This window comes from Penicillium soppii (assembly GCF_028829465.1).
Source record: "Penicillium soppii strain IBT 18220 chromosome Unknown utg000003l, whole genome shotgun sequence".
NCBI lineage: Eukaryota > Fungi > Ascomycota > Eurotiomycetes > Eurotiales > Aspergillaceae > Penicillium > Penicillium soppii.
The window spans coordinates 1615179-1636180 of NW_026643233.1; the positions used below are offsets into that span (position 1 = coordinate 1615179).

The 21002-nt window shown below is 49.6% G+C and overlaps 7 protein-coding genes across 7 annotated transcripts; 1 reads left to right on the forward strand and 6 right to left on the reverse strand.

Annotated features, from left to right (window-relative positions):
- Positions 1-11: 11 nt before the first annotated feature.
- Positions 12-2294, reverse strand: N7529_002752 (uncharacterized protein; the record flags this gene model as incomplete). Its single annotated transcript, XM_057238280.1, has 8 exons — positions 12-522; positions 582-946; positions 998-1036; positions 1087-1636; positions 1693-1901; positions 1947-2094; positions 2144-2189; positions 2246-2294. Coding segments are annotated over 8 exons (1917 nt in total), but the record flags the coding sequence as incomplete, so codon positions are not given.
- Positions 2295-2698: 404 nt separating this feature from the next.
- On the reverse strand, positions 2699-4384 carry N7529_002753 (tetratricopeptide repeat protein; the record flags this gene model as incomplete). The annotated part of the gene is made up of 1 exon (XM_057238281.1): positions 2699-4384. One exon carries the CDS (start codon positions 4382-4384, stop codon positions 2699-2701), a length of 1686 nt encoding a protein of 561 aa, XP_057100892.1.
- Positions 4385-8069: 3685 nt separating this feature from the next.
- N7529_002754 (WD repeat protein) lies at positions 8070-11698 on the reverse strand (the record flags this gene model as incomplete). Its single annotated transcript, XM_057238282.1, has 7 exons — positions 8070-8324; positions 8376-8783; positions 8846-9804; positions 9889-10105; positions 10161-11388; positions 11532-11610; positions 11662-11698. 7 exons carry the CDS (start codon positions 11696-11698, stop codon positions 8070-8072), a joined length of 3183 nt encoding a protein of 1060 aa, XP_057100893.1.
- A 1104-nt stretch (positions 11699-12802) lies between these two features.
- N7529_002755 (putative mitochondrial carrier protein (Pet8)) lies at positions 12803-13835 on the reverse strand (the record flags this gene model as incomplete). Its single annotated transcript, XM_057238283.1, has 2 exons — positions 12803-13723; positions 13776-13835. 2 exons carry the CDS (start codon positions 13833-13835, stop codon positions 12803-12805), a joined length of 981 nt encoding a protein of 326 aa, XP_057100894.1.
- Positions 13836-14411: 576 nt separating this feature from the next.
- Positions 14412-17194, reverse strand: N7529_002756 (uncharacterized protein; the record flags this gene model as incomplete). Its single annotated transcript, XM_057238284.1, is given in 5 exon segments — positions 14412-14845; positions 14857-15156; positions 15214-16567; positions 16756-17048; positions 17155-17194. 5 exon segments carry the CDS (start codon positions 17192-17194, stop codon positions 14412-14414), a joined length of 2421 nt encoding a protein of 806 aa, XP_057100895.1.
- Positions 17195-18630: 1436 nt separating this feature from the next.
- On the reverse strand, positions 18631-19152 carry N7529_002757 (mitochondrial 54S ribosomal protein uL11m; the record flags this gene model as incomplete). Its single annotated transcript, XM_057238285.1, has 1 exon — positions 18631-19152. One exon carries the CDS (start codon positions 19150-19152, stop codon positions 18631-18633), a length of 522 nt encoding a protein of 173 aa, XP_057100896.1.
- Positions 19153-19558: 406 nt separating this feature from the next.
- Positions 19559-20957, forward strand: N7529_002758 (survival factor 1 family protein; the record flags this gene model as incomplete). The annotated part of the gene is made up of 5 exons (XM_057238286.1): positions 19559-19578; positions 19640-19855; positions 19936-20360; positions 20420-20796; positions 20859-20957. 5 exons carry the CDS (start codon positions 19559-19561, stop codon positions 20955-20957), a joined length of 1137 nt encoding a protein of 378 aa, XP_057100897.1.
- Positions 20958-21002: the final 45 nt, after the last annotated feature.

Here is a 21002-nt window from a genome sequence, read left to right on the forward strand (position 1 = left end):
CGCCCCATACCCCCGACACCCTCAAAAATCACATCCGACTTGAGAGATCTCCCCAGAATCTCCACACCATGCCGCAACTCCTCCCGCAGTCGCTCCGCATCAGCAATCTCCGATTCCAGGCTCGGCCTATCAAGCAAATGATAACAATCCGCCAGACGATCTGTCGCCAAAGAGGCCCGAAGTCGATGCAGTAGCATAAGAAGAGCATAACAGCTCTGCATAGCAGAGCATGCAAAGTAAGGAATCGTTTTTGGATATCTGTTCGACCCAGAACAGGCATAGCCGAGTGATTTCGGATACGGCAAAGTACGGAATATTGTCGTTACCACCAGAGAAGACTTGAGGCAGATATTTGAGGATTCTTGCTCGGTGAATGGAAACGAGACTCCGCTGTCGGTGACCCATTTTGGGGGCGAGAAGTGCGAGAAGCCGTGGCTGTTGATGGATGCGAGATCGCAGTATTTGTCGAGAAAAAGGGGGATGTCCATGAATGCCCGGAAGCGGTGCAGTCGGGTGCGAGAACTATTAATTAGGTAATTAGTATGGATGATGGAGGTTAGCGGGTGTGATAGATGGCTCACGCGTGGATGAACATCCGGCTTATCATCCACATGGTCTGAGCTATGGGCGCCTCGGGTCCTTCGTCGAAGGTTGTTAGGGTGTGGCGATCCGCTTCGGTCATCAAGGATACGATTTGCGAGTCAAGATTGCGTATTCGGTTACTGAAATCGGGTGGGACGGCTTGCTCGTCTACACTTTCGATGTTCTGGACCACTTTGTTGCATTCGAAAAGAGCCTCTTGTGCTTTCATAATCATGGGCCATGGCTTGAAGATGTCAGTGGTGCATTTACGTCTCTCGCGTTGGGCAACAAATACCTCTAAGAAGACATCGAATTTTGGATAAGGGGTGGTAATCCGTGGGTCGCTTGAAGAAACAATTGGCGGCTAGAATATGAATCAGTAATGTTTGATTGTTACATTGTCAATGAATCTTACAGTTAAATGAAGGTTGGAGGACAAGTAAGTCACCCATATCTGTGGCAGCATTTAGCAAGATTTCCACCAATCGAACATCTAGCACATACAGTCATCCACCAAGCTCGTCTTTGGGCCTCAGAAAACTCCGTTTCCGTCGAATCAAGGTTATGGATCGAGATATCCATAGCAGTAGTTATAGCCTGGTTCCCTCGAGCCCGCATTCTAGATACATTACCACGCTGGCAATACTCGTAGATACTCAGGACCACGAGAGCAGCCACCGGAGTAACTTGGGCAGGCATCCGAGAATGCAAAGAGCCTGACCCGGACATAGAAGGACTTGCAGGCGACAAATTGTCAATTTCAGCTTCCACGGCTGCTAGTGCCGCTTGCGCAAATAGCTGAGCATAAGATCTCTTCAGTGCCAGGCTTATTTCTGCTACTGGAAACCGGTCTTCGGCAACGGGTACCATAACTAGCAGTGCGGATAATGCCAGGCTCAGCGACGAGGTCGGCCAGTGAGGCAAATCCGACTTTGAGGGTTGTGAGCTGTCCCCTGGTGGTCGGATCACCGTTGGCTGGTCTTCATACTGCGGCGCCACTGGAGGCGGTAGCAGAGGCAGATATGGATGAATGTAAATATAGTATGCGTTGATGCTAATTGTCCTGTTAGTATTTGGTCACGACTTTGAATCCCTTTTTTTTGCCCATACATTTCTACTTCGGATTGATAGGCGCGTATCAGATAAGTACCTGCACTTGGCAAAGAAGCGGAGTCATAGGAACTATCGTCGTGTGGAGTGAGCTGGCCCCATATTTGGTGGGCTCCATCTGCAGACAGGGAATCTGGGGACATATCGAGATTGTGGATCCCGGCGAATGGTGATACCAGGCCAATCATACTGTCAAGGAATGGCTCTGACTATAGTTAGACATGGCAACTTCCCCCATAGGTTGTTTCAATTACCAATTTCATTGGCACTATCTGACAATGAGGAAGGGGGTAGTGAATTGCCCGATCTGGTTGGACGACGCGCTTCTTCATACCGGGCTCCTCTGCGAGGACCACCACGGCGACTGGGTTGATAACTGCACTCTTTCTTTTTGCCAGAGCACTGATAGATAAGTTAACGAGCTGTTGATAGGATAGTGCAATGCACATACACTTCCACATGGATGTTGACCATCACAACGTGTTTTCGATGTCCGGCTACAGCTAATGTTAGCCTGTGCAACAATGTAGAATCGACAATAAGTATTCGACACACCATGCCAGACAGGCAGCTTTAATGGGCGGTTTCACAATTCGTGGCATTTTTTATGCAAGTGTAGTTTGGTATATCTCCGCGTCATCACAACACGTGACGATTATACCCTGACAGGCCAACGTCGGGACAACTGTCAGTGTCAGCAAGTAGATCAGCTTTGAAAAATTGGTGGATGTATTGGTATCACTTTGGATAATTCGGGGAATGTAAATGTTTTCCAAGAAGCACGTCCGAGAGAAAAGGTATCTACCCGTGGTTCGGCGTTTGGTCCCCGTATCAAACGCCGAACCCGTTTGCCATTCTCTTGAATGTATACGCTGCAGTTTCGTAGCTTAGGGGTTGGGTTTGAATTCAGCTCGTTAAAATAGGCAATATCAAGCAACTGAATAGAAACATCAAATGAACCCAAGATAATGAATTACACAAATGAAGAGGTATATACGATCTCAACTTATTTACAACAACCGTTAGTGGCACTCGGCGCCTGAGAAGTATCCAGTCGACAGAAACACGAAGAAGTCACAGGCACATCAGCTACAGCAACCGCTATCGCCAACTGAGGCTGAATAACCCGCGCCTCATCGGTCTTGCCAAGACGCACCAAACACTCATGGTAGCCCTGCAAAGCCCATACATTATTCGGATGCTGACGGGCCCGAATAAGAGTATCGTCAAGACCCAGATCAGCACGATAAACAGCCGCTGCATCCTCAACATGCCCTTGCTCCAGCAAAAGAGCAGCATATGCATGGCGCGTGGGCTGCATCCAGCTCCAGGGCTCACTGTAGCCCAACCCATCGTCCAATTCGATGGAGCGGCGCAGATGCGCGAAAGCCTCTGTGTAGTTGCCGCGGCGGTATTCAATCTCGCCGTTGAGCATTTCCGTCGCAACGCCAAGAATGTCAATGCATTTGTTGGGCCAGTCCAAGCGCGTGTCTGGGACTCGCTTTTGCGCTGCTAGGTACAACGCCCGCTGTTCCTCTGCTTCGGGGACTCTCCCCGTAGCTGCGAATGCCACGCCTTTGGCGTAGTGCAAGGTTGCTATTGTCACGCAGTACAATTCTGGTTCTGAGGGGACTGGGGCTTGAATAATTTCCTCCCACATGCCAAATCGAATCATGACATGTGCGCGGACGGACATGAAGATCTCGATGTAGTCTGCCATTTCCTCGAGCAGTTTCTTGGGCAAGGTCTCTTCCATGCGGTCAACGGCGTCGAACGCGGCTTGTTTCTGGCCTGCGAACATGGCTGCGTAGATGAGCGAGTGAAATGTATGCATGCGATAGACGGAGTAGAAGTTGAGTGGACCTTCTCGCGCCAGGAATTTTTCGTCAGCGATGGCTGCGTGCTGGTTGGCACGAACAGCGCTGCGATAGTCACCAACTAGAACGTCCAAATGAGAAGGCATGTGATTAGTATGGCCGGCATCGGGGATAAGGCCGCGGAGATAATCAGCGGGTCGCAGCCCTAGTTCCGGGAAAGGTGACATTTCAATCAGATGAATATAGATATGTAAAAGCCCTGGGTGCTTGGATGAATTCTTGTCCTCGAGAGCTTTCTCGAGCACTCTTTTCGCCTCCATGGTGCGAGCTCCTGGGTTTGGCTTTCCGGTCACCAGGTCCCACAACTTCCAGGGAGTAAGACTGATCAAGGAATCAGCGTATAGCGTGACGACATCCAGATCATCGCTGAATTGCTCATAGACCTCCTTCATTGCATCAGCATAAGCAATATTCTGGGCCGCATATTGCTCCATACTGGCAGGTTTATCGCTTTGGTATCGAGCCGAAAGTGCTTTGACCAGAGCCCGTTCCACGGGCGATGCATTAGACGAGAGATATAGGGCCTTCTGTGATGCGCGGTAGGTTTTTTGGACAACAGAAGCCAACCGGTCGCCGAGGAAGTTCCACGGCTGGTTATAGTTGGGGCCCAGTGAATAAGCCAATCCCCAATAGGCCATGACACAAGTATCATCATGCACCAGTGCCTGGTCGAAGCATATCACAGATTCCGTATGGTTGAAGGCATATGCCCATACAAGACCACGATTGAACCATGTTTGTGCCTCATCACTGTTGGTAGTGACATTTTTCTTAAAAGAGCCCAAATTGTAGGGATAATCACTTTTGCGTGCCATTTTGGTGGGTTTTGTGGTATGATGTTTTAGGAAAGTTGGGTGGAATTTAAGCGGGGTTGGTTTCCCGCCACTCTTGCGCAGGTGTGCCCGAGTGACTTTAGTAAGATCAGATAGTTATATACCTATGTATTTCTTTTCTGACTGTGTTTTGTTTTGTATTTGGGGGCTAGTTATATTATCATCTACGCTAATGTATCACTGGGTCCCCAAGTTTTGGATAAGTTATGCGAACACTTGCAGGGTTCTTTTGAAACTTACCTACACAAGTCTGTAATTGAAATACCACTGACGATATTTATACACTTCGGCATGCTAGGAGGTTTAGAACTGATTTGGAAGGATTTACAAGTTTTACCATCCAATTTACAATGATCATAGTAAGCACTACGAATGTCGACAGATAATCCCTACTTTTCCCGCGAAAAATCATGCCACAAAAAGTGGAGCCGCAAGTATACCATATGGTCCCACCAGAGAGCGGAAGTCATCGGAGCATTGATATATACTCTATAGTTGACTTAAGTGCAGTCTTATAGTCTACGTTTTAAACTCATGAACAAGGTAAATTATGCCGACCATGTAGAGTGAAGACAGATACAAATGTGATGATCCTGCCTATTTAACGATACTTCTATTTGAGATATACAAAGTGTAGATCATATCAGGGCGGAGCCATACTAAACTATTTCTTTGATCATAGGCAGAGGAGGGTCCAGTTGCTTATCTGGGGAAATCTCTCCTTGGTATACTTTCTTCTACTCCGTATACATACATGTACTCTTCTGCGTCTCTCTGCCCGTTCTGCGGCCCCCACTACCACTGTCCTCTTAACTCTGCGCATCCAACAACTCAAACAAACAACCTCATCACCAAGACTATGGCGCCCTCCTCTTTCAAGGCATTCATATAGCATTGCGGAACCTTCATCGAAGCCCGCCTCAAAGCCATCCCTTTCCAGACAGTCCTCGTGCTAGCCTCCTTCTGGATCATCTCTGTTAAAAGTATCCTTTTTATTGCGACTCGCTACTGGCCATGGACATTGGGTGCTGGTGAGCACAAACGCCAGCTACGATGCTGCTCATGCGGAAGCAGCGATGTCAACGAGGTTCCTGCGGGGACTTCGAGACCAACGTCTGGCGCGAAGAGGAACTAAGCTCTTAGGGCCCAAGCGCTACACAGCGCTAGGCACACGGCGCGACGGACGGATGATCACCCGGGGTTAGGGATGAATAGGAGTTTGGTTTTGTCAGCCTTGCAGGATTCTGGTGGGGGCTTATAAACTTTTGTCCGCCAATGGTGGTTCCAAGTTTGTATGGAGAAACTATTGGTTATGTTCATGTAAGATTGGTGCAGCTCGTTGTTTTAGGCTAATACATAAGCAAAGCCAACGTAATTTAAGCATGGGTCAGATGCCGAAATGAGGATTTAGTGTGAGCTTTACGCAGGGATCCAAATCCCGAGGCTCCATGCTTCTCTGCGTCTGCTTTCTTCTAAATTGGTCTTCCAATCTAGATAGCGGAAATAGACAAGGATGTGGCCCAGCTACAACCAATCAACGGGCTCGATGTTGATTGGTTGGTTTTACTTTCTGTAATTTATATTGATACACCAACTAGTTAGGCATGTCTGAGAATAGTTCAATCAAAGAGTCCCTTGCAACAGCGCTTGCTACAACGGAGACTGATATAGCACATTGGAAGACGGCAACCTTCGAAATGCATTCAGTCAAAATAAAGACGAGCTGAGGTCATAAAGGAGGGTTAGATGTAGGGATAAGAGCGTTCTGGGAGTGAATAAGCACGTAGTAAAAGAGGGAAAGGCGTACTGGCCGTCAATTGGGGCTAGTGGTACCTTAGTGCCGGGCCCATAGTTTAGGCAACTGGGCACGTTGGTTGACGTTGTTGTCGAAGATGCTGTTATAGAAACAGTGAGGCTAGCGCTTTTAGGGCGTTGATAGCCAGTGATTGTAGTAAGGTAGGGCTTTAGTAAAAGAGTAGGCCGAATATAGCTCTACACGCTATTATTTCTTATGGCCACTTAGGAACGCCGTTACAAAATATTTAGAGGAAATTGCTAATCTACACACTCTGACCATCATCAACGAAAGGGGTTTGAAAAGTAGTAAGAGTTCGACTCCCTAGAAGTTTATAAAAATATAAATACAACCCGAATCCCCCGAGTATTCTTTGTATTATCACTACGCTCTAAACCTATTATTCAACAACATCTATATCCTTTCGCTGTTCTCTAAATCCTACGTCTGTCACTTGATCAACAGGTAAGTTAATCATCGCTAGATACTATTGCTTTAGCTAAATTAGAAGGTGAAAACAAATGCCGAGAAATCGAAAATGAATGTGTACTTTATTCAGTAGAGGCAAATGTTTAATGTCTTGGCAGTGCAAAACAGAAATTATGGAAATATGATAGCTCGAAAGTTGAGGAAGAGCGTGGCTTGATGAAATGTAAGCCAAGGGGGGATTCCATAACAAATAGCGCCTAGGGCTTTATCTAGAACTTTCATTCTACAATTGAGAAGGCACCGCGCACTCACCATAAGGAGCATGGTGACTGGAACTGCTGTGCTGGTTGGTCGCAGTATAATATGCGCGTTAGAATCTTCTCGAATACTTGATCTGCTTGTATCGAGGAGGTCAAAACGGAGGGCAAGACTAGCGATTGTACCTAAATGATCTGGGTAGCGAGGCGAACAGTATCGAGCTAGTGCAGAATTAGGGAGGCAACTATATCAATTGACGGAAGAGGAACTTGCGGACCCTAGTCCATAGACGAAATGAAGAACATGGTGTTGCAAAACATTGCTTACATCGGAATTTGCCTAAATGGTCCATTTTTCAAGCTATGTCCCGTTTAGATGTGCCCGAGCCGCTGCTTGCGCTGTTTTAGAAACGAACGAGACAACTTCCAATGGTAAAATCGACGCCCTAAGCAGGGGGAGGGGGCATACCAGTCTAGTTGGTTCTCTTGCAAAACGCGTTGTAATCTTTTTGCACGCCGATTGGTGTTCCATCTAACTTGACATTTATACCCAGTGACTTATACACGTACCCTAATTGAAATGATTGACCGCGCGAAGAACCGAGCCCATAGTAAGATGGCACATCTAGAGGAGGCATATCTCCGCCGTATTCAATGAGGTTTTGTTCATATGGGTTGTTTTACCCTATTCCATACATGCCCACGTGGGTCCAGTCTAATGCAAGAAGACATAGTTTTAGATAGCCCAACTGCGAAGTAATAGAACAGAAGCTTAACGGTTCGTTTTTGCCACGATGCCCAATAATCTATCTTTCCCAGGACTCAGGATCCAGTTGGTTCCAGATGTTGTTTGTTATCCCTGAAAGTATCCAATGTACCTCTTCTGGCTGAACGCCTTCGAATAGCCGCACAGGCTCACAGATATTACGGTTTACAGAATCCGAAGGAAAATAGCATACTATAGCAAAAAAGGCCACGAGCACATACATTCAAAAGGTATCTCGGGTGTGCATACAAAGAAGGGAAATAAGAATCAGATATCAAAAAAGCAAAACAAAATTACCCAAGCAAATGTCTCCCCCATATGTACCGGAGAACCGAATTAGACTGGTATCTTGAATACCAAGACCAAGTGTACCTTTTAGACGAAATTGAAGAGACGAAAAGACCGCCAAGAACGCTCAAATTAAGTGACGACCGAGCCGGCAACAGATCCCGAATTAGCCATGGAGTGGATACTGCCAGGTGGCGCATAGCCGTGGCTATCGCCGTTCGAAGCATGAGGGTCGCCCATGGAAACACGGTTCTCATCGATGCCGAGGAGGGACGGCGGCGGGTGGATCTCTTTCTTACCATTCGTCTTGTAGTAGAGGACCATGTCTCCGGAGGTGCGCCAGAGGTGTGTGCGGATTGTTGCCAGTGTCATATTTGGTGGACAGAGCTGAAAAGGGTTGGTTAGTTCAGAACTGTACGTAGGGGGAAAACTACTTACCGTCTTCTGGCAGTAGAGTTCGAGATACTCCTCCGGCGGCATGGCGGATTCTTCGGGCTCATTGGGATCCATGGGATCGATCCGCTCTGCGACGTAAGCAAGAACCTTCTTTGCTCGTAGCATGCGGTTGGCATTCAGACGGGAGCCATTGTTGTTGTTATTGGCGCTCAGGTTGCCCGGCGGAGCACCATTGGGGGGTGCACTGGAGGAAGAATTCCGGGTTTTAGTCTGAGTTCCATAAAAATTTGGGGGGACGAAGTCCAGGTGTATAAGGTAGGACCTGGGGGACTCTGGGGGATTGGGCCTTGGGGGAACATACGGCTCAGGCTTAACGACAGGTGGCAAGGAATCGTCGAAAGGTTTCAGCACAAAGGCAATCTTGACCTGCTCCTTGAAAGGAATTTGGTTCTGGGACCAATGATCAGCAATGAAAATGGAATGAAAAGGCCGTCACAAAGAGCAAAACTTACCTTCAAAAGAAGTTCACCAAGCCAATGAGGGATTGACTTCTTAAGCCTTTCAAGGTCCTCGCCGATGCGGTCTACGCTGCCTCTGTAGAGATCAGAGGCAACGGCAGTGTCGCCAGTTTCCTCCTGGATGAAAACTGCAGTACGGGGCGGGATGCTCAACCGGGGAGTTTCACTCTCGTCACTGGGCAAAATAGCCGTTTCCAAATCCCGGTCTGCATTCGATGCCAGGAAATCTTCGTAGTCATGGCGAATGCGTTCTACCACACCACAGAGATTTGGCTCATACACCTTCTCTTCTTTGACAGACGAAATCTCCGAATCTTCAGCCTTCTCTTCCAATATCTGAGGTTTTGGGATATCAGTAGAAGTACGATTGCCAAGCTTGGCAAACTTCATTTGGAACGATTTCGAGAACAGGGAGCCCTTCTTGCGCTCTTCTTTGTCGGGTTCTGCGGGGGACTGAGGAACACCTAAATTGTGGGCTGCATCACCAGGAGACATGGGGGTCTTGTCATTATCCATTTGCGGATGCGCAGTAGGCCTGTTTGAGAAATAGTCGCTTCTATCCGAAAAGGAGGATGGTCCGCCATCGGGGTGGGAATTTCCTGGGCCCAAAGCGTCGGGTGTATCTGGCTCAAACATGGGGAATGGAGAGTTGCTCTGCATGGAAGTGCTGAGATAGGCTGATGACGGTGTGCCGATGTGGATGCCAAACCCAGTGCTTGGGCTTCCAGGAAAGTCTGACCCGGCGCGCAAGGTCGATCCAGAATGCGGGTTGGAGATAGGGATACCGAGGCTGCGGGGAATGTCATCACCGGGTCCTGGCGTATCCAGCGGATTCGATCGAGCAAGCTCTTCTGCTCTCGCTATGGCAGCTTGGCGGAATTCATTGTCTCGTCGAACTTCATCATCTACCACCGGAGCAAACAACCAACGCAAGATCCATTTGCCGAGATTGACTTTAGTTAGTTAATTAGCATAGAACTAATCTGTGCAAGCGCTGGTTGCTGGACAAATCGGCATGAAAGCAGAACTGAACTTACTTCTTTGATCATCTCTGAACTGCGTCAGATCAGATGATAACAAATCAGTCTCATCAGCATAAACCTCCGCATCGAAGCAACGATTGGGCTCCAGAATGACCGACAGCCTGCCAGTGCGGACATCAATTGCACACCAGTGTGCAATACTATCAACAGTATTGATTTCCGAGGCAACATCGTCTATGTGGCGCTTGCCGAATGTTTGAACAGGAAGACACTAGTTTCAGTCAGCAAATGTCCCATATTTCTCAATCAAAATATATCAAAGTTACCTTGAGCAAATCCCATAAAACAACTTCTCCTGCCGAATCTTGAGTAAGCGTGCGCCTCCGGTCATTTAACATCAAACATTTGATCAAGCCATGTTGGCCTTCGATGGATTCTTCCGGCAACGAATGAATCGGGATAGTCAAGCCAAGAGTTTCCAAGTTGGGCTCCGATGTGTTCACTTTAGGCGAGCCACCGAGCAGCGACGTTGCTGAAAGCTGCAAGACACTATTGAACGGAATTTGCTTAGGTCCCTTGTCTGACGAGGTCGCGGGCGCGGCGGCAGAGTCTATTGTACGGGCTGGGTCAGGTGGCGCCTCGATATCAAGTGTAGTATCGGCGTCTCGCCAGCGGTTGATGCTTGACTTAGGGGTCGCCGTCCAAATGTAGTCTCCAGCTGCCACAACTTTGACAACGCCCTCGTGCTCTTGTAGTGCGGCGACGGATGTACCCTGCTCCGGATCTGGCGATCCTCGTGTATCGGTCTTTGCTACCAAGCCAGATCGATCACTCGAATAGAAAACAGAGAGATCAGGGTGGTCTGAGTAGAGAGACCACACACTGTCATTGTGCATCGTCAGAGTATTCATGCACCGGCCCGCCGTGAGAGACCAGATCTTGATTGTCTGGTCAGAGGACGCGGTCATGATTGTATCGCCCGTCTGATTTATTAAAATGTCACGAATATTGTCTGTATGACCCACGAATTTGGTCACTAGCTTTCCAGACCTGGGATCCCACACTCGAACGACATTCTCGGGGCCGCCGCTGGCGAGAACCGACGAAACGGCACCCAGCGCATAGACAGATCCTTTGTCGGTTGAATCATCTCCACCGGCATTTATATTCAATACTTCTCCCCCGCCGTTCAAGTCCCATAAGTAAACCTTTTGGTCGAGGCCGCCCGAGGCAACCCAAGTGGCGTGGTTGCCTGGGCTCGCCAGCGCCTTGACATAATCCGTGTGTTTACCGATACGCTCAGGGACATCGGTCGATTCGGAATGCGGGCGCCAGAGTCGCACGGTTGTGTCGGACGAAGCGGAGACGAGCGCGGAGTTGTCCTGTGCCAAGACGATGTCGTTGATCCAATGGCTGTGGGCTTGGACCTGGGTTTTGAAGCGGGTCGGGCCTGGCTTTGGAGCTGGCGACGGTCCGTTTGACGGGGTGAAAGAGGGGGACACAGGGAAGTCAAGATCCCAGGAACAGATAGCGCCGTCGCGACCCGCGGAGTATCTAGGAGAGGGGACGTCATATTAACATCGGTGCAACCCACGTGCCAGGGAATTGCTTCCCGGGATAATAGCAGTCGCAAATGCGGCGGCCGTTGGAATCTAGATCCCGGTTCCTGGAGCAATAAAGGCGAAAGACAGACTTACAGGATGGAGTTCTGACGGTCGACGGTCAGGCCATTAACCCCCAGCCGGTGCCCACCTGGGGCATCAGGCAGAGGGAGGACTAATAGATACAGTCAGCATTCCGAGTTAAGACATACAGGGCGCGACTTACCATAGGTGACCCTTTGGTGGCTCAGTTTGCGTGCCATTCATGCAGTGTTGAAAGAGTGAATCAATTGCGGAGATGAGAATGCGGAGCTTAAGTCGGCCGATCACACTTTAGATTTGGTGGGGAGCTCGACGTCACATTCGCGACGATCAGGGGGTTTTCACAACTCGAGAAGAACACCCTTTAAAAAGGAAAGTAAAGAGAAGAGAAGAGAAAAGTCGAAGAAGATATTCAAATGAGGGGAAGTCAAGACTGGGGTTGGAGGCGCCAGTCAGCCTATGTTGCGCTTGTTGTATACTTCCCAACCGCAGTTAGCCCTAGTTAGATGCTTGAAACTTGCCAAGTTCTTTATTCAAAGCGCTTATTAGACTGGGAATGTACCTAAGGAGTCAAAGGCTGTTATATAAACATATCATCACACATTGATAAGGCTAGGAATATTGTCCGACAGTTTTTTGATATTCCGGATAGCCTGGAAAGGTCAACACTAGTGAACAGCCTTGGATAATCCGACGGCTCATTCATACATGTGTAATATATAAAGCTAAATCAACTAAGTACATGAATCTAAGAGTCATGCCCGTAGGTGGCTGTCTACACACGTGCGGTGGGAACAATTTATATAGATTACAATATTGTACTATCCATCCAACTACCCGATTGTCCAAGAACCCAGACAGAAACCAAAGGATAAACAGTTCTCCTTCGAAAAACAGACATAAATCAAACCTGGACCAAACCTTGGAAGCCCAAGCCCCTTGATTCCAACCCACCAATGTCCTACGCCACCCCCACACATTATCATGCGGCTGAGGTGAGGGGCCAGCGGCCCTGATCAGGATGATGACTGCGTCAAGGCCAAAGCACCTACAGTCCCGAGGTCTACATATGTATGTAGTCATCGAGCCAAGCCCTGAAGTCTGCAAGCCCGTTTTGTCTGTCTCAGCTGTCCCAGAATGTCACTGAATCAGATGCGAAGTGCAAAACCATGCCAAACCATGCCGAACAAAGATCCCAATCGAAACAAGACATAGAGTCAGTCTATAAAATAAAATTTGGCAAATGACAATCTGCCGCCCGATCTATATTCGACCTCTCCACGGAGTACACAGACATAATATACAACCCAACAATCACCACAACTTCAAACACCCTTCTCGGCCCTCTCCCTCCTCCCCTCAAGCGTATTCGAAGCCTTCTGATAACTTCCCAAGAAAACAGCCCCCCCAATGCCAATCCAAGTAACCCGGGGCGTAATCCCCCTCCAAAAAGCCCCAGGTCCCTCCCGCGCAATTCCCCTCACAATCTCCCTAACCCTAACAGGCGCCTCCGAGCCCTCCCGGCGCGCAAGCATAACCCTCGTCTTAATAACATCCAACGGGGTCGTCAAGCCCGCCGCAATAGCACCAGCAACACTACCAAACATAGCGCTGGTCGACGCAGGGATCTGCGTCTCAACGATCGAAGCCGCCGACTCCGCACCGCGCAGGTACCGCTTGCCGTAGGCCTCCTTCATCGACTCCCACATGGTGAACTGCAGGACGGTGAAGGGGATTTCGCGGGCGATGGTGATGCCCGCGCCGCGGTAGAGCTCGCGCAGGACCTGCGTGTAGCCGTGCGGGTGGGTTTGGCCGGGGCTTGCGTGGCGCAGGGCCAGGATGTCTTTTAGGGCGGCTAGGCTGGAGCCGCCGAAGAGGCCGGCTTGGGCGCGCTGCTTGATGACTTCTGTTGGGACGCGGACTGCGCAGGCGGCGATTTCGCCGAGGGAGGAGGCCAGGCTGTGCGTTAGAATTATGTGCGTGCGGGAGGGCTGAGATTGGTTGGCTATGGGGGTTTGGGGGAGAAGGGAGCGCTTGACGCCATCGTAGACGATGAAGAAGGACGCGGCGGAGGGGGCGGAGCCGAAAAGGACGGAGGGGAGGCCGGCGTAGATGCCGCGGAAGGTTTGGCGGAGAGAGACACGGGTTTGGGGCGCGGTGTGGTCGCGAGCTTTTTGGAGGCGCGTTTTGATCGTGTCCAGTGGGTAGAGGGAGCAGTCGACTGTTAGTCCTGCAATTGCTCCTGACTTGGAGCTTGTTAGTTTTGGATTTTGGGTAGCTTTGGGGCGAGAAGCTTACGATCAATGACCTAGTCCACAGGGAGGAGACCAATGGCTCTCCTTCGGATTGTTGGGCCATTTTATGAAGAGAGTGTGATATATGGCTGTTCTATTGCAGAAGCATAACCATCAAGGACGAACAAAAACGCTATGCGGAGCAATGGAGTCTTCTGCGGAGCTCCGCAGGGTTTGTCCGCGGTCAGGCTATTCCGATAGCGCCGATCTTCGCTGCTCAAGGTTACCGAGGACTAAGACTACAACGTATAAAGCACAAGATGAACACTTATGTATATAGTTATAAGAAAAAAATATGTCTGTTTAAAGTGTATCTACAAAAATGAAAGCTCTCCCCCATCCTGTGAATCCAAAAATAAGTTCCGACAACCACCTCACAACCGAGCGAAATCAAACAGCCCAGGTAAGGTATAAGGTATTCAGATAGAAGGGAAGGGTGCAGTTGATTTGACACATAAGTTTATTTCAGGGATATCAACTCGGACAACAGAGGGAATCGAGGGAGGCTACCAAAGTCATCTACAGGACTCGTACGGAGTCAATCACACACGCGAACGGAAAGGTCGAAAGTGCCGCCTCACCATTTCGAAAGACAAGAGGAATTATGAACAAAACAAAAAATTGGTACAAAGAAGGAATATTATTTGGCCTTGGCGCCTTTGCTGGCCACTGCAGGGCTCTGAGATGGAGGTTCGAGGACGTGGGTGTGGCCTGGGTCGTTGATGACTTCACCGTTTGCTTCTTGCCGGCATGTGTGGATGCTTCGCACCCATTCATCTGAAAGAACCTCGTCGAGGGTCGCTCGCTCCTTCGGGTTGACCTTGAGCATGCGACCGATGATATATCGACTTTCCCGCGGCAAGATGCGGAGAAGACGCCACGGGCCTTTGATGACTTCTTGGCGCTGGCCAGAAGACTGGGAAGATCCGGGAAGAGGTGGTGCTTCTTTGCTGGTCGTTCGGGTGGGTCGTTCACCGCCAATGTGGCTGATCTGCTTCTGAGCAGTGGGGGTATCGGGTGAGCGATCACCGTCCCTCTGCGAGGACTCTGCTTTCTTCCCGTTGCCGTTCTGCTCTGATCCAGACTGATCGGAAGGTCCACTCGAGCGGGGGTCAAATGTTTGTTCTCATGGCTCTGGGATGGAAGATCCGGGGTGGATTTGGGCCGACGCCGAGGGTCGGATTCGGCTACTGGTGTCCCTGGGGAAGGATTGGAAACAAACAGTTTGTATGAATTATCGGTCATGCGCGGTTGCTTCCATGGGAACCTGCGCAAGGTCATGCAACAGAAGATGATCGCCAGCGACCAAACATCCGTGGGGCGAGGATCATATTTCTTCTCGTCGTACACTTCGGGGGCAAGGTAGGGGTCTGAGCCAACGATACCTGATCGTACAGTCAGTAACAGTCAACTGGGGGTCAGTGGAAAGATCGCAAGCTTACCTGAGGCATAAACAATATCATTTTCAAACGGATAGCGGAACACCACGGCACTTCCGAAGTCAATGAGCTTCATGATGCCGCGGTCATTCACTACCACGTTATCCAGCTTCAAATCCCGATGGGCCAGACCCATGCCATGTATGTACGCGACGCCGCTCAGAATCTGCTTGAAAGAGCAGGCGATCTCCTCTTTGCCCATTTTACCCGTCATGACGATAGCGAACAGATCAAATGGAGCATACTCCATGACTTCATACCAGTGAGTTCCTTCCTGGATAATATCAAGGGTCTCAATGATATTGCCGTGATGCAAGGTGGAACCGATACAGAACTCGGCAGTGACTTTCTTGGAATATTCCTTCAGAGTTTCCCAATTATGACGATCTCGGAATTGCTTCACTGCAAAGGTGACACCGTCACTGTTCCGCTTCAAAAGACGCACGGAACCTCCGGCACCAGAACCAAGTACCTTACCCAGCTTTCCATACTTGGAATTCAAGCCGTGATCATCGGCGAACGGAACGTTGTCGGGAGCCATCTGGTACGGGGTGTTCTTTCCAGATCCCCGACTAGATTTCTTAGGCATAGACGTTGGGGACTCGGATCGCTTGTTGCGGTGGCCCATCTTGAAGAATCGCTTCAGCTCAGACATAGAGCCATGGTGGTGGTGACCCTGATGATTCTTGTCATTTCCATGATCCTTCTTGTTTCCTCCGAATATGCTGCGCTTGTCGCTAGGTTTGCTGAGATCGTTCGCGCTGGCGGACCGAGGAGTTCCCGGGCGGAATGAACGTTTCACATCCCGACCACTGAAGATGAACCGGGGATCCAGCTGGGCAAGGTTTTTGGACTGAGGGGGGCGCTTGTGGCGCGCATAGGGATCATTAGGTTCGCCTACAGGGGTCATAGCCCCCGGCGGGGTAAGAGAGTCTCTTGGAGTAGCAGGGGGGCTTTCTTCCAGTGAACCTGAGTCATTGCCAATAAAAAATTGTGCACGGTGCTTTGGGGGTTGAATGGCATGAGGTGCACGGTCTGACCCTTCACTTTGCCTGATGGGCAACTGATCGGTGGATGGTGGTCGAGATGAATTCGAAGTGGGCCGAGAGGTTCCGTTCCCATCGGTTGAGCCGACTGCACCGACAGGGGGTGAGGCGTCGGGAGTGAAATTTGTCTGGACATGAGGTCGGGTTAAGGATTTTACGGAAGCGTTGTCGCTGGTTCCGCCTTCTCGGGAGTGGGTTGCGGCGGGAGTAAGAGGAGGTGATTGTACAGCAGAAACAGGAGGGGAAGCATGCGGAGAGGCGAAGGCACCAGTGCCCATTCCACTGCGAACACTCGAATCTCGAGATGCGACCTAAATTGGAGTATAGTTAGCATGGCCGCAGCTTTTCCACGCTGAATTAAGGGAGGCTATCTGGGATGTTCGACAAAAATCCGGTGTGGATTGAGGGCAAAGGGTATATATATCACTTAAAAGGCGTGATATAATTGAAAGAACCGAGAGAACTTTCCAACCGTCAATCATCAATATAGATTACATACCCTGGAGGAAGGAAGAGACATAGGCTCAAAAGAGAAATTCCGCGCCCGCGACTCCTGAAGCTGCGAGCCCTGCAGACTCATAGCCAGCGACCGTAATTGTTCCTCTTGGGTAGGGATTATCTGTTCAGGTTGTTGTACTTGTTCGGGAACAGGAGACAAGTCCGATCGAGAGGGTGAAATCTCCTCCGTGATGGACGAGAAACGGACCTGGGAAGGCTGAGCTCTTGACTTGGCGTCGGAGTCGGGCTCCGAGGCGTGGCCGGAGATCTTGGCGGGGTTCATCGTTGATGATCCTGGAGAAACATGCGTCAGAGACCGTCAGAGACAGGTCATAGGTATTTGACAAAGAGCCATTCAGATACAATATGTAGATCAAAAATGGGCAAGGCCAAGACATACCTAAAGTGGTGGGTGTCGATTCAGTCAATTCAGACGTCATAGTCTTCGAAAGCTCGGAAACGTGGGACACATGCCCCTCACGATCGAATATGAGGATTTAAGATCGCGAACTGAATATTCAGTCTGATCGCTGCTTGCCGTAATTCACGTACACGGAACTGGTGATTTGATGGAGAAATTGTATGTAAAAGAAGGGCGGGAGAGGCAAATCTCTTCTCTTCCCTTTAACTTTTTTTTCGCCGAATGCGATAAGCAGAGACCTCCGACCGCGTCTGGACACAAAATGGGGGTAATGGGTTTGCCAACGGAGAAACCGAACACAAGAAGACGGAGCAAAAAGAGAAAGAAGAGATGTACGAGAAATTAGTAGAGAGTCAGAAAGAAGATAGAGAGAAAGACAGAGAGAAGAGGGGAGAAATGGGGTCTGGGCCTCAGGCAAACTTGCTTTCTGGGAAGAGAGATTTGCGCTTTTTCTTGTTTTTCTACGTTCTTTCTTTTTATTCTTGTGTTTAACCTATTTCTATATTATATTTTTATTCAGATACATTATTTCCCACCAGTCTTCCAAATATACATATATATCTTGATGCGTGTATGTATACTCCCATGCATACTCGGAAGACCGCGGACTGATAACGTTGTATTCCAAGGTTGCCGACTTCCCGGGCTGACTACAGCTCATCACACATTCGATGCAAGTCAATGATCTAGAAGTTTGCCTTTTTGGGCTAGTGCATCTGACTCCACTGCTGTCTAGTATGGTGATTCATGTGAGATCTTTACAACTATATACATTCATAAATACACAGATTACATGTGTAGGTATGTATTTATACCTGAGCGGGTATACATGGCTTCCTTGGCCTTCATTCTTGCCAAGGACTGTACTACCATGCCAAGTTTTCCGCTCCGGTTACTCGATTCCCTGATCTCCAAATAGACCCGTGGACATCTGAGGGATATTCTGGTTAACCTTTTGGCGGAAAAAGGAAAGAATGGGACTGACCGCCATCTAACGGTGACACGGGCGTGTGATCAACGGGTCATATCAGCCTTCTTAAGACGCAATCTAGTTAATAGCCCGTGGTGTTACCTAGGTAATTGGCTCATGTCTATTATTATATGGGGGGTTTAGCGCGGTAGGTCACAAGTACTGTACCATTGGATATGTAATTATTCACCTGGGCAGTCCAACCTTGGAACTTACGTACATGCATATGTAGGCTACGTACGCGTAGGTAGATCGCAGGCTATCCCGGCATGCAAAATGTCCTTCGGATTGCTATCAAGTCGCTATGGCATGCACTCAAATCTGGAAAGAAGAATCGGTATCGTACAGCAGGGGGAGAAAAGCCCCCGATTTCCCAGAGAACGCCAAATGGAAATAAAATAAACAAACAGGCCCCTTGAGCCACTGACAAACCAACGCAACACGTTCAGTCCAATAATTATACAGTCTACATCTCTGCAGGGATATCATGCGACGACCTTGACACCAATAGACTTGGCTTGGGCAATAACGCTCTTGCACACTCCCTCCAAAGTCAAGCCCGATAACCGCGTCTCGGAGTGCTTGATCTTGGCAATCTCATAGACATGCTTGAGAGACACCTTGCCACAGACCTCGTGGCCGGGGTTCATCGCGCCGCGTAGACGGTTCTTCCGGGGCTCGACATTGGCGGCGTTGAGGAGGAGGTAGGTGGTGGTTGGGGTGCGGAGTTCGAAGGCGAAGGATCGATCAGGACGAACAGTGATACGGGCGGGGATGGGAACACCAGTGATGATGTGAGATGTGCGGGCGTTGAATTCCTGATTAAGAGTCAATATTCTCATGGTTCTTGGTACTCCGTGGGGATAGTAAATAATGACCTTGCAGAAATCCATAGACTTGACACCTTTACTTCCCAGGGCCGGACCGACTGGGGGACTGGGACTGGCTTGTCCAGCTCCGACAATGAGCTTAACGAATTGATCCTTTGCAAGTGCGTTGCGAGCCATGATTGTGAATTTGCGAGATAATGTATAGTCCGTAGTCGGGGCTCTGAGAATTGGAAACGAACTGAAGTTTTTCGGACAGACGATGAATGGATCTGATTGGTCGAGATGCCAAGCGAGTCAAGCTGCCGCCCAAACGTCATTGAGATGTGCTGTTCGTCTCGTTCTGTTTTTTACTGATTCTTTTTTGGTTAATTTACTTCCATCTCCTTAATCTCTTGATCTGGATAATTGTAACTTGATCTTAAATATCTTCATTTTCAAATCAGAAAAACTATTTGCTGCATATCTCTCTTTCAGTTCGGAGGGTCTCCCCATTTGCATCCGAACTAGACTCGCCCCGCGTCGATCTCCCTTTCACCTCCCTTTTCCTCTTTTCTTCTTTCCATATAATTTTCTCATCGAAATCATGAATTGGCTCAAATCGACGTACGTTCTCGATTTTCCGATCGACTCTTTTATACTGTGATTACTGATGCGATGCGGGCAGTCTCTCCGCCGTAGTGGGCACCGAAGAGCCTATCTATGGCCCGGAAGCTATCCAGTCTGTTGCGAAGCAGACCGAGACCACTCCCTTCACCAATGTGGACAAGGAGATCTTGCGCTGGCGCGCATACTCCTATACCAATGTCGAGACCCAGACTTTCTACATCATGGCCGACAACGGAACTGTAGTTTTCGTCCAAGTTATCTACAGCAACATCGTGTAAGGATTCTTACCTGGAACGGAAGCTTACGCCTCGAAAGAGAAATAAGGAATAACTAACCGTGATTTTTCATCAACAGTGGAATCCACACCACCGCCCAGTTCAACGTGAAGATTTTCGACCTCAGCGGAAAGGGTGACAACAAGTGGTTCTCGGACCCGCTCTCCAACTTCATGTTCGACGAGAGCATGACCTCCTTCGGTGCTGACAACTTGTCCCTGACCCTCAACGAGGAGGGCAATGCCTACAACATCAAGTCTACCGTCAACAGCGGCAGCAATGTAGACCTCAAGTTCACCCAGACCGCGCCTGGCTTCGTTGTCGGCAAGGACGGAACCTCCTACTTCGGCACCGACCCCAAGAACCCCTGGGGCTCCATGCGCCATGCCTTCTGGCCCCGTTGCTCCGTCGAGGGCAGCATCGCTACCAAGGACCAGACTTACGACCTGACCGGTCGTGGTGTCTTCATTATGGCTCTGCAGGGCATGAAGCCTCACCACGCAGGTAAGCAGACGTTTACAAATATTGACATAGAAAGAATCCCGCATTAACAACCTCACCAGCCGCTCGCTGGAACTTCATCAACTTCCAGACCCCCACTTACTCCGCCGTCATGATGGAGTACACCACTCCCCCCTCCTACGGCTCTACTAAGGTTAACGTCGGCGGTATCGTCAAGGACGGCGAAGTCGTCTACGCCGGGGCCACCAACACTGTCGAGCACACAGAAACCGGCCAAGACGAGGGCAGTGACTGGCCTGCGCCCAAGTCCATCAAGTGGGAGTGGACCGGCAAGACAACTGACGGCAAAGAGCTCACCGCTCAAGTCGACGGTGCTCTTGGCCCTCGTCTGGATCGCATCGACGTGATGGCCGAGGTGCCGGGCTTCATCAAGAGCATTGCTGGCAGTGTCGCCGGTACCAGGCCCTACATCTTCCAGGTATGTGGCGTTTATTTAGTCATGATCATCGTCTTTGAATCTTTCATCTAACGTTCGCACAGTACTCGCCTCAGCAGAAGCTCTCCTTGAAGCTGAATATTGGTGGCGAGGAGATCACCGAGGAGGGAACCATGTTCTCCGAGTCCACTTTCATCTCCTAGGGAATTTGTGCTCAACGTACATAGGACATCATTCTCCCCGAAGGG